General features: G+C 33.9%; 1 protein-coding gene across 1 annotated transcript in view; it reads left to right on the top strand.

Annotated features, from left to right (window-relative positions):
- Window positions 1–11,460, top strand: part of LOC106463600 (monocarboxylate transporter 12-like) — a 39,818-nt gene extending 28,358 nt beyond the window's left edge. The window contains exon 6 of the mRNA XM_013923647.2: window positions 9,423–11,460. Within this exon, the coding sequence (XP_013779101.1) occupies window positions 9,423–9,598 (176 nt within the window). The 3' untranslated portion in view covers window positions 9,599–11,460. The remainder of the gene's footprint in view (window positions 1–9,422) is intronic.
- The last annotated feature ends 828 nt before the right edge of the window (window positions 11,461–12,288 follow it).

Here is a 12,288-nt window from a genome sequence, read left to right as displayed (position 1 = left end):
CGATGTTTTTGAAAATTATAGTTTTCGAAATATGCGACGTTTCTTTTGCGGTTCAGTATAGTTTAGAACAGCTGAAGCTGTTAATGTGATATATACCTTCAACAATTAGCACGACTAAAGATGACTGCTAGAAGTCCAAAAACTCAACTGAAAAGTCGTTGGCATCCTTTCTGTCTGAGTTGTGAAGCAGATATTTACTGAGAGATATTGGATAATAGCTGCTTGATTGTCATATACTGGTTGTTGACCACAAGATAGACTGGACCAAAATGGCATTGCAACCCTTGCTTTATGAGCCACCAACTGATTTTGTGATCTGAAATGCCGATGATGCTTCAATAGAATCACTTACTTAATCTAGCTGAGTAGTGAGAAGACACTTGAAAATATCAGAGTATTCTATTTTTTTCTCCTTCATTAATTTCTTCAATCCGTTTCGTGACTTCAAAGGTCACTCTTCAGGATATAATTTTACTGAGAATCTATAACAAAAACATTCAGTTACGTTTTTCAACTAAATATAAATAAACTAAATTAAATACATATATTTTAATGTTTTCCCTTTTAATGTAAAAAGGAAAGTATATTGGATAAACTCTAACTAATTTTATTTATAATGGCTGGAGACGGCTTGAATGGGTAATGAAGAAAAACTTTAATATAAGTTTAACATAACAGCAAATGTACAACGTTTCGACAAGGTTTTGTCATCATCAGGTACATCATCTTATATGAAAATGAGATACGAGGTTAATTGTGCTTACTGACCTGGAAGGTATTATTTGAAAATACAGTGCACCTGTTGTTTTCATTAATGTAGTGAGAGAAGTTTTCAATTATGATTGTTTGTTTGTTTGTTTTGAATTTCGCGCAAAGCTACACGAGGGCTATCTGCGTTAGCCATCCCTAATTTAGCAGTGTATGACTAGAGGGAAGGCATCTAGTCATCACCACCCACCGACAACTCTTGTGCTACTCTTTTACCAACGAATAGTGGGATTGATCATTACATTATAACTTCAATTATGAAGTTGAACTATTTGGTAGGTAATGGATTTTTATAGAAGTATAAAAGTAACAAAGAGAGTTACACAACATCTGAAAGAAAAAACAATTTTACTTGGTGTTTTTGGAAGGGTGGTGAAAGATATCTCAATTGGATCGAAGTGAGATATTCATTAGTGGGTGAAATTATCAGTAGTAAATAAATTCACAAAGCAGCTTAGATCTCACACCGAATGTAAACGTGGTTTGCCAGTGTTGTATTTCATTCTGATTCAGGCAGATTGAAAACAGTCAGATTTAGAGGTTGTTGTCCTTTCCAGAGTCAGCACTTGCATGTATGTACCAGTGTTTGAAGTCTCGACACGTTTCCTTTTATGCTATACCCAATATCTATTTATGTGATAACTAGACATTAGTGAAGGGAATGTTACTGGGTTGGAGAGTAAGTTGCGGTGGCTGTTGTGTGGTATTGATGACAAAGGACAACATGGCTATAGGTATTGGTTTTGTTTTGCTTTTGAATTTCGCACAAAACTGCTCAAAGGCCATCTGTGCTAGCCATCCCTAATTTAGCAGTGGTAGACTAGAGGGAAGCTAGGTAGCTAGTCAGTACCACCCATCGCCAACTCTTGGGTTACTCTTTACCAACGAATAATAGGACTGACCATCCCGTTATGGCTAAAAGGCTAGCATGTATGGTGACGAAGATTCGAACCCGCGACCCACAGAGTACCCTAACCACCATGCAATGATAGGTATTGATGGGTATGCATTAAATCCATTAAAATGCCACTTGACCAAGGTATAATTTTATAACTCTGCCTCTAAAAGGATTTTAGTTGCAACAATTTTGGTTGTTGCAACAATTTTTACAATCTATACTTTTGGATGAATTTCTGACAAATCAAATTCATTTGACTTTCAATCTGGAATTTTGCTGTTTGAAATGAAATTCCTGAACCTTCTTGCTGTCTCTTTCTTCAAGTAGCTAGTGATTCTTCATTCTTTGTTGCTACTTCCTAAAAGTATCAATCTAGCTGCATCGTTGAACACCAACACAATGAAGACCAGACATCTATTTCATTAAGTGAAGGGAGTGGACTAATAGGCCTACTCAGACTTATGTAGCTCTCCTGACATTCACATAGTCGAGTCCTTGCATGAAGATACACCACTGGTTGACACATTTTACATGGGGGAGCTCACTAATCTATAATTGAGTTGTTTACGTTTCCTGTGTCAGGCAGCCTCCATCAACCATGAAAAATTATGTAGTGTTTTCAAGCCTCAAATGAAGAAACTCAAGGAAACACTGGGACCCAATCCTGAAATTCCCTGTCATAGGGTGCATCATGTTTAAGCATCATAGATGCCAGATGTGTTCACACATCTGATGGGAGCACTGAATACCCAAACAAAAAAAAACATTTCCAGAGCTTGGATCTTCTTGAGGGTCAACCAGGCTCCAGGAGAGTTAGTTGATGCCTACCTCATCCAGAGTTGAGACCATCAGACCTAATGCCACCATTATAGGACCACTGCAGCAATCTAGACCAGTCAGCCATTGTCTGGGCCATCACCACTGCTGCAAAGGAGATTTGCACTTATTGAGAGGTCATTGACCACAAATCTTTCATCTTACTAACACAGCTGATATCAGGGGCCTTTACCTCAATGGCAGCCCTAGCTGGGAGCAACTTTAGAAACAGTTGAGAGTGGAACTCCCAACTTAGCCTCTGAAAGTGATAACCAATAGATCTATGTTAGAGTAAATTCCCATATACAAATGGCATTTCAAAATATGGCTACCAAACAACAGAAAATTGAATTAGCTGCAACAGAAAGTAACAGCAAAGTCATGCCATGAAGAAGAGGTGCACCACTTATGGTTCGAACTGCTCAAAACAACTTTAGTGGCCAATTGTAAGATTACTGCCACACTTGATAATTTGCTGGTGGGACTATTTTGAGGTGAGTAAAATCTCATGTTTGCCTTGGGTAAGTGATGCATATTTTGTATATTATTAATTTAAATATGAAATAAATATACCAGTTTTGAAATGTATATGCCCTTTTCTTTTATTCATTTCATTGTATATCCTGTAAATTTGTACATATATCTGTACTTATATTTGTTGTTTTATTTCAGTATAATTTCCATGTTCCAAGGCTTTAGTTTGCATTTTATTTTCGCTGTATGTGTATTTTATCTAAAGTAACGCGTAAATCAATGGGTTGTCTTTGTTAAAAGGTTCATTTTTTTGCATGCACATTTTGTAAATAATCTATTGTTTTTTCTTTTTATCGTGTAAGAAATAAGATATTGTAATTTCAGTGTGAAAGTATACTTATTATACATCATGTATTGTGTGACTTTAAATTGTATCAATATTAACGAGTATGTTCATGAAATGATTTTGATTTGAATCAGTGTTAAGGACTTTCTTGTGTTGTATTTTATTATTAAATGGTTGCATTATCTGTATTACATGTGTTTATGGGGGGCAAAACAATGTTACATTATTCAGTGACTACTGTAACGGGAGGCCAGTAAGCTAGTTGTTTGGGGATTGACTTTAAGACCAATTACAAATTAATTTATGCAGTTATGGGTTAGCACACAAGCCACTAACTCGAGGAAGTTTACGATTGGAATAAAGAATGGACTCAGAGATTGATTTCCATATAACATACAAAACTTTAATTTAAAATATTCATATATTCATCCACATCTACAATCCCAAAATTATCTTGGAAAGCTCTACATTAAAAACATCAAATTCTTCGTTCTGCACAAGCAAATGTTCGTTGATTATACCCCCAACAAGACTCATTAAATCAAATACTATAGCAAACAAGTTATCAATTAAAGTAATATGCGAAATACACTCAGACATTTTTAGATTTAGACAATATGGCTACAACTTCTTCTAAAATATCTCTCAACAATGCTATTACTTCTTCAATGAATTTTACTAAATCTACTTGTGACTTCTCTTTTAACACCATCTTATTCTTACACATTATACATTACTTATTAACATACTGTTGTATTAGGTAAGGTAGCATTGTGTACTCACAAGGACTTTGTGCACTGAATGTCTACTGGTGTTTGAAAAACAACCATTCTTTCTTGGATTCTGGATCTGGTTTGGCAAGGAGTCTGCTTGCCTCTGGATTCACTGGAGAGAATTAATTTTTGAGCACAAAACAAACATGACGTTTTATACACATTTTCATGTGTTCGTCCAATTCTAAAACAAGTACAACATGGCAGTTTTGCAAGCAGGCCCTTCTACTCATTGGTATAATTATGGGTATATCTATTAAGCCAGAATCAAACTAACTCATAATTGGTTAATACCATACGTTATGCATCACCGGTGTTTTTACACGTATTTTTCCCAATTTTTGGATTCGATCAAAGGGCCGCCAATCATTGTTTACAGAACACGTTTCCATTAGTTGGGTGTCTAATATCATAAATGTTCGTGCCTTTCCCAGTGCTAGAAACGCATCTCCTTAAATTCGATAAGACAAGCCATTGGCTTCTATTTCTTAATTTTACTGCTTGGAATGCACTTCATTACTGATACATTTGCTCAGCGTCCTTCATGTCCTTATTTGGATACTTGTCCTTCGTTTGGTTTCTGTTATACAGCACCTAAGATACACATTCTTCTTGTGACCAACATGTATGTATGAATACATAGAAAATTCGAATTTTATTCTACTGAGCATTTGTAACTTAGGCAAATGCTTTGCTACAGTGCATATATATAAATCGAGTTGGTTTTAAGTTAGAAGTATTGTCAGCTTGAGTACAAGCCTGAAACGATGGGAGGGGGGGGGGAGAAAGTATGATGTATGCAGGCATACTTTGCATTTTATACGTTCTTGTTTTAGAATATGATATTTTCAGTTACTGTGTGTGCAGTTTTTATAAAACACCTAGTTAAGAAAGTTGCTTTCACTCTAGCTACCTTTGTTCTTTGTTATTCCCTTGAAATAACACTTGGTCTGCCCAATGGAGGACACCAGTGTCCTTCAATGGTAAAGCAGGTGAGGTTAGAAGGTCACAACCTACTTATTTCCAAGTGGGAGTGATCGACCAGACACTTGAGTATCACTAATCTCTCTGGATAAGTCTGGTGTTATGGATTTAACTAAGAAATATGAGTTTTGGTCAGTCTGAAACAGAATTTAAAGTGAGTCAGTCAGTCTGGATTAAAGCTTGAAGGAATAGCATCAGTCTGATTAATCTATATCTCCAGTAAAGGTGGGTGTCCGTCAACCAAATGTACAAAACACACACACACTGTTGTTTTGTGTAGTAAATGACTAAGGGTGTTTCATTGTGTCTCACACACTTATGTTCAGTCAATTTATTTTTGAGCACAGATTCAGTTAGTTAATTATTCTCTCATTGAGCACAGATTCAGTTGGTTAATTATTCTCTCATTGACATGTTTCTTTGATTTTACTTAAGTTTAGTCATCAATTTTCTAATTTCAAAAGTCATGACACCTCCATTTTGATCTATAGGGCTATACAAATTTCTTTCCTTCTAAAGAGTGAAGCTTAGATCTAATACCTGTTTTTAAAAGTTCAATTTTCTCACATAACTGACAGTTTGATAATTTGTTCTTTTTTGTTTTATACAAATATTGACTGCTCTATGCATACCGATCAAATTAACCATACTAATAATATATATATTCATAAATTCTTTTATTTTATTGTTGTTTTCTTTATTTAAAAACATTTATACTTATACAGGCCTGTGAATTTAAAGGTTTTGGTTTTAATAATGGATTTTCCATGATTCAGCTACGTTGATTTCGAAAATAATATTAATTTTTTTCTATCATGTAAGGATTTTTTTGCCAATCGGGAAGAAAAAAATCTTACTCAGATCAAATTATTATTTCGTTTACCACAATGAACATTTTTATTATGTTTGGGTTCTAGAACGAACATTAAGACTCTCATGTCGCGACTGGTCTAAAGAAATTTATAGTCAGTGGTTTTCAATATTTTAAGGATAACAAAACGTGACCCGATTTCAATGAAAATGATTCACTTATGTAAAAGTACATATGACTTTTAGTGAAAAATTTGTACGTGACGGAGAAAAATGGATATCACTTTCGGATTCAGCATACAAGAATTACTGTAGAACATGTGAAAATTTCAAGACAATAAAACCACCTCACACCTGTGTTATTGCCAAATTACACTTGATGATCTCAAGAAGGGCTCAAACAGCACTGAGAAAATAAAATCCTAGAACTGCTGAGTATGCTCCCAGGACCTGTCTTAATTGTGAAAAATCACAGCAGTAATATAGGGTTTAACTCTTGTGTGAATATAAATAATTGTAACCATAAAAACTAAGAGAACATTCACTAAAAATGGGCTGGCCCGGCATGGCCAGGTGGTTAGGGCGCTCGACTCGCAAGCTGCGGGTCGCGGGTTCGAATCCCCGTCCCACCAAACATGCTCGCCCTCTCAGCCGTGGGGCGTTATAATGTGACGGTCAATCCCACTATTCGTTGGTAAAAGAGTAGCCCAAGAGTTGGCGGTGGGTGGTGATGACTAGCTGCCTTCCCTCTAGTCTTACACTGCTAAATTAGGGACGGCTAGCGCAGATAGCCCTCGTGTAGCTTTGCGCGAAATCCATAACAAACAAACAAACTAAAAATGGTGTGTCCAGTCCAATAAATAACCTTGCACAGGCCTACTTTTATTCAGTCAGATCTCATTCACAATATTATGAACAATGTCTCAAGTGAACACAGTAGTTTTCCTATTTAGTTGTGGTATGTGTGTGATATATATTAGAATAAAACTGGATCAGTATGGGTTTTCAGTAAGAAAAGTGTATAACAGCATTATACCAGCTGGATTACAACATACATTTTTTTGTATGTTGAATCCCAATAACAAGATTAATACTTCAATTTCAGTGGCTAAAATTGAGAACATAAACAAACTATGCTTGTTAGTTTTAACTAGGTTATAATCAGGATTTGTTTGGTTATTTGTTGTTAAGCACAAAATTACACAATGAATTATCTGTTCTGTGGCCACAATGGGGTTCAAACTCAAAATTTATCATTATAAACTCTCAAGCTTACCACTGAGGGGCACATCATCAAGAAACAAGCAGTAAAAACACATTTATAAGAATCTTTAAAAAAAACTCAGTCATTGTTGGAAACATCTCATTGGATTTGTGGGCATATCATGTTTTTACTCCCCATAGTTTCTAGATAACTTTCAAATTTTCACAGTCATTCTGTGACCTTTCTTTAAAGTAGATCTAAAGGCAGAAAGAAAAAATACACAGAAAACTACCCTCACGTCTTTGTTTTGGTTTAACTAAATTTTTCAGTATTTTTTTCCATATTTGCACTCATGCGTACACACATGAAAATTAGTTGAGAGGGGCTACCGTAAGTGCCAGATCCAGAATGTAACTGGGAGGGATAACTGGTTAGAATCAAGAGGCAGCAACTCCTGGTTGGGTTTGGGGAGTGATACCTTAAAGCTCTGAAGAGTCTGAAGCAAATGAGCATTAATGAGACACCTCAAAAAGTGTAAAATGCAATAGGCATGAGGAACACAGTAAAGCAAGTGACCATGGCATAGTGATGCAGTATGAGTATGAGTGTACCAATGGTTATCACTACGATATTGAGAGTGATACTGCCAGTAACTTTATAAAACTCCCTTTCTCTCTTTAAGTACAGAGATTATTATACAGCAATGCTTATAAAATAATATTAGTATTTAGTATGGAACTTCAGACACATTTTTATGAAACCATATCGTGTTGTTTTATTTCATATAAATTCAGCTGTGCAAGTGACAAAATCTCTTTTGACATCCTGTCCAAACTAAAAGGAATTGAAAGAATAGAGATAAGGTTTTTTTATAACAAATCCTAAAATTCTATCTATTTTAAAATACGTGCAATTTACTGAAATCCTCTCTATTTATCATCTATAATTAAAAGCCATATGCTACAAATCTCATATGTGTTTATACTGTTACGACAGCGGAAGTCACGTGACTCAGCTGGCGCGTTTGGCGCTGGAAGCGTGCGTATAGTTTCTAGAATTATCGGGGAAGTCCGAGTTTGTTCAAAATACCCTCTTCTTTAGTATATAAGCCTGGCAGCGAAAGCCAGCGGGGTTAATATAAAGTGTGTGTTTTGTACTCGTCGAGAGCGAAGTTTTCGAGATTGTAAATCGCTGTGATTTATAGCGTGTATTATAAAACTTGTTAAGTTTAAAGTGACGAGAAACGTACTGACTGTGGAATTACCGTGTACTAAAAGTTTGTATCGAGAAAGAATAAACTGGTTTAATCAAGAAAGGACTTGTATCGCTGAAGTTCCTCGGAAAGAATTTCTACCGGAAATTAACAAACAAGCAGATACGTAACAATACACACGAATTTACCAGCTCTGAAACTGTATCCTAAATTCAAATAAGTTGTTGATATTTATATCAAAAGTAAATACTTCTTTCAGTTTTAAAGTGGTTAAAATAGATTAACTAAATTTAATGTTTTGATATTAAATATTTGACTATCTACACCTAATTGCATTTTTTTGGGCAACAACCAAATGTGGGTTCACTTTGTTAATGTAAGCTATACCAAGCAGAATTGCCCAAACAACTTGGCTACACAGTTATACTGAGATAATAATTTATAACAGTGAATACCATGACCACATATGTTGCTATTTTCTTTACACATAATGAGTATTCCTGATGCTGAGTCTCACGAATAACAGTAAGTTTTGGCTCTGAAATTTGTAAATGGATGCATTACTAAACAAAAACTACATAAACTCTTTAATTGCAGCTAGTTCTTTTCAAAACACAAATTATATAGTGCTACGTAAACCTTAATAAATATTAATGTGTTTGCCTGTGTATATTCTAAAAATAAAAATTATAGATATTTCTGTAATTAATCTATATCTCAAAGAAAATTATGCACATTTTGCATATTCGTATGGTGTGGTAGAAGTATCCAAGTTCCTCAGTTTACCACTATTGGGGGTAAAATAGTAGCATGGGTATATTTACGTATCTATCTATATCTATATGTGTGTGTGTGTGTATAACCATTCTCAATTAAAATGTGTTATTTCAAATACAGCTAAAAAATGTATCTCCTGCAAGTTAATGGTGAATAATTGGATACATTAACACGTGAACTACAGAAATCAATGCACAGTTGGATTCATCAAAAGCACACTTTATGTTAATGTTATGAATTTATGTACAATTGTTGGATCTAAACTTTTCAAATATTTTCTGTTAGACAAGAATTTAATATTCAAAAGTACAAATGCTGAAGTTATATTTGACTTTCCTCCATGATTTGTGTTTCTGCAGGTTGGCTATATGATGCAACAGGATCGTACGATCCAGGTTTTTATGTCTCGGGAGCTGTGATAGCCATAAGTGGAATGATGATGTTTTGTTTACCATATGTTCAAAGGTTGCAGAGTCATTCAACCAAATCAAGTGGCCAAGTACAGAGATTTCAAGAAGTTCCCACAGCTGTTTAATACACAATTAATTAATAGTAATAACAATACAAATATTTCATTGTAAAATGTGCATGTCCAAGCACAGCCGTGCTACCTCTAACATAGCTTGTCAAATCAGACTAATGAATGTTTCAACTCTTATCATAATAAGAAATTTTATGATTTTGCAAAATTTTTAGGAAAATTTTTTTTTCTCTCAAAAATTAACTATAAAATAAAAATGATCTGAACAGATGTGCAAGTTTGTTTAGACAATTTCAATATTATGGTATTGAACAACATTCAAGTGAACTTTTAAAAGAAAACAGTAAAGTGATCAATTTTTCTTAAAATACTGGTATCTTTTAGAATTTTGGAAGCATACAAATATGCAGTATTTGTAGTAAACTTTAAAATAATCATACTCCAGAGTTTTTTTTAAAAAGCTTTTTAACATTGTACAACTTAGGATCAAACTTGACAAAAAATACATGTTCTCACTATTTACTGTAAGTTTGCTTTTGTTTTGACTACTCTTAAGTTTAACAACTAAATATGAAAAATACTGTCTGAAAAAATATTCAGAATCATAGTGAAATGAAAACAATTCTATGTTGATGGATTATAAGAAAATATATATCATTTCATATACTGTACAACATCATACCTGAACAAAACAGCAGTGTTTTTTTTAACCATACTTAGTATATGTTACACAATTTAAATATATTTTACTTATTACATGTGAGCAATAAAAAGTGTATTATTCTTGTAAGATCTTTCTGTCAGTAAATATTTACATTTTGAAGCTAAACTTCTCAGTTTACTTAACATATTTTCTTTCATTTCCTGGACACTTCTTCTGATTAATAGTAACACTGCTTTTTCGTTTTTAACAAAAAAGGTTGTAACAAACATGATTACATGCTGCCATAATAATTGTACTAAGTTAGAGAGTTATATCAGCATCAGTTTTATGAAGAAACCGATTATTTAAATAGGGATGTAGAATATTTTAAAACCTCCCCTTGTTAAAGGGTAAATAAATTTGTGAGTTTCATTAGCTTCATAAATTTTTTAATTATTATTTGAAACACTATATACAAACTGAAGACATTATACATTTGTCCTTTATGTTCGCTCAACTCGGTATATCTATGCCATAACAGATTCTGAATATCTTTAATAGAATTTTATGTATTTTTGTAAGTTTCTAATAGTAATATTTTTGTTGAACATTAACCCATGATGAAAAGCTGTTGATGCAAAAGTTTATGATCAGAAGAATAGTTTCTTATATATATATATTATATACTCCAGCTTGTTGCAGCGAGAGACTTATTAGTATGCAATGTAGCACCTTAGCCTCTTTGATAAAACCTAAGTGTAGATAGAAACGTTACAGATGTACACTTGAAATACCATACTTGGAGATTCCACAATTATTGATAACCTTCAACACTCAATAACAGTCGATCGTCTTATTTGATACAGAAAGTGTTCCAGTAGATGTATTGCAATACTCTCTTGAAAATATTGTAAAACAAGTTCAAAATACAATATCCAGTGCATATAAATGTTTTACAGTCTAAGAAATCTTTAGGATGAGTAATATAAGCCAATATGTCTGTTTACAAGGATTAGTCTCTTTAGTAATCTAAACTTATTCAGCAAATTTCAGCTTGTGCCGAAGCAGTGATTTGATTATGAGAACTGAACTGGGCTGTCTTCTTTGGGTAATTGCACATAACACTTTAAATTATTGGTTACAACCTTAAAAGAGCATATCTCTATCAAGTAAAATTTTAATTTTACAGTAGCTTGAATTAGAATTGTAGTTGTATTTTCTAATATATTAAATTGTTATTATTCTGAAACAGATGACTAGATGATGTTAAAACTATTTAGAACTTATTTAAATAGCATTTTAAATAACTCACTGAAATTGTAAATAAAGACATTTTAATTTGTTGCTTATCTGCTCCAAATATCTTTGGTATGTTTTTCTACAATATTTTCCATATATATTATGTAGTGTGCTTTCATTTGATTTCTGGAAAAACCCATGTAAATGTAATTTTTTTAATGAATAGGATACAATTGTCAACAAAAACTAGCAAGCTCCATTAGCATCTTGAAGTTGGTGGATGTGTTATACAAGCCTAATACTAGCATCACACAAAACTCTTACATGCAATCATGCATTCTAAAAGCAGTCTTGCATCTGCACTCATCACCCAACTTGACTAGCTAGTATATGAATACCAAATATAAAGCGATGAATCAATGGAAGCCTCCCAGTGCATCCAGACATTCGTATGTTCATGATAAGGGAAAGGCATCAATTAGAGTTACAATTTTCACCTGTCTCAAACCAAAGAATTATGGCATACATTTCTTCTTCCTTACGATCCCTACTGGAGATGACAAAGCACTCTCCAAAGGTTATATGTCCTTCAATATCCTCTGTATCTCAGCACTGGCATGCCCCTAGTGCTCCAAGAAAGCTGACATGGCAGTTGCTTCATCAGACATGCATCGCCTGTACCTTATGTTTTAACAAGCCATTGTTGTTTATCTCAATCGATCAGTTAGTCCCACAAATACATCAGCATACTCTACCAACAGGATGCCCACCTTATGAAGAGTTGCCTGAAAATGTGTCAGGATTCGTGAAAGTGTTATCGGAAAGGATGGATAATATTCACCATGAAATGCATTCAAACTTG

The sequence above is a fragment of the Limulus polyphemus genome, unplaced genomic scaffold (assembly GCF_000517525.1).
Source record: "Limulus polyphemus unplaced genomic scaffold, Limulus_polyphemus-2.1.2 Scaffold1444, whole genome shotgun sequence".
Taxonomy (NCBI): Eukaryota; Metazoa; Arthropoda; class Merostomata; order Xiphosura; family Limulidae; genus Limulus; species Limulus polyphemus.
The sequence above is the reverse complement of the archived record's forward strand: the minus strand, read 5'-3'. Positions and strand labels throughout refer to the sequence as shown.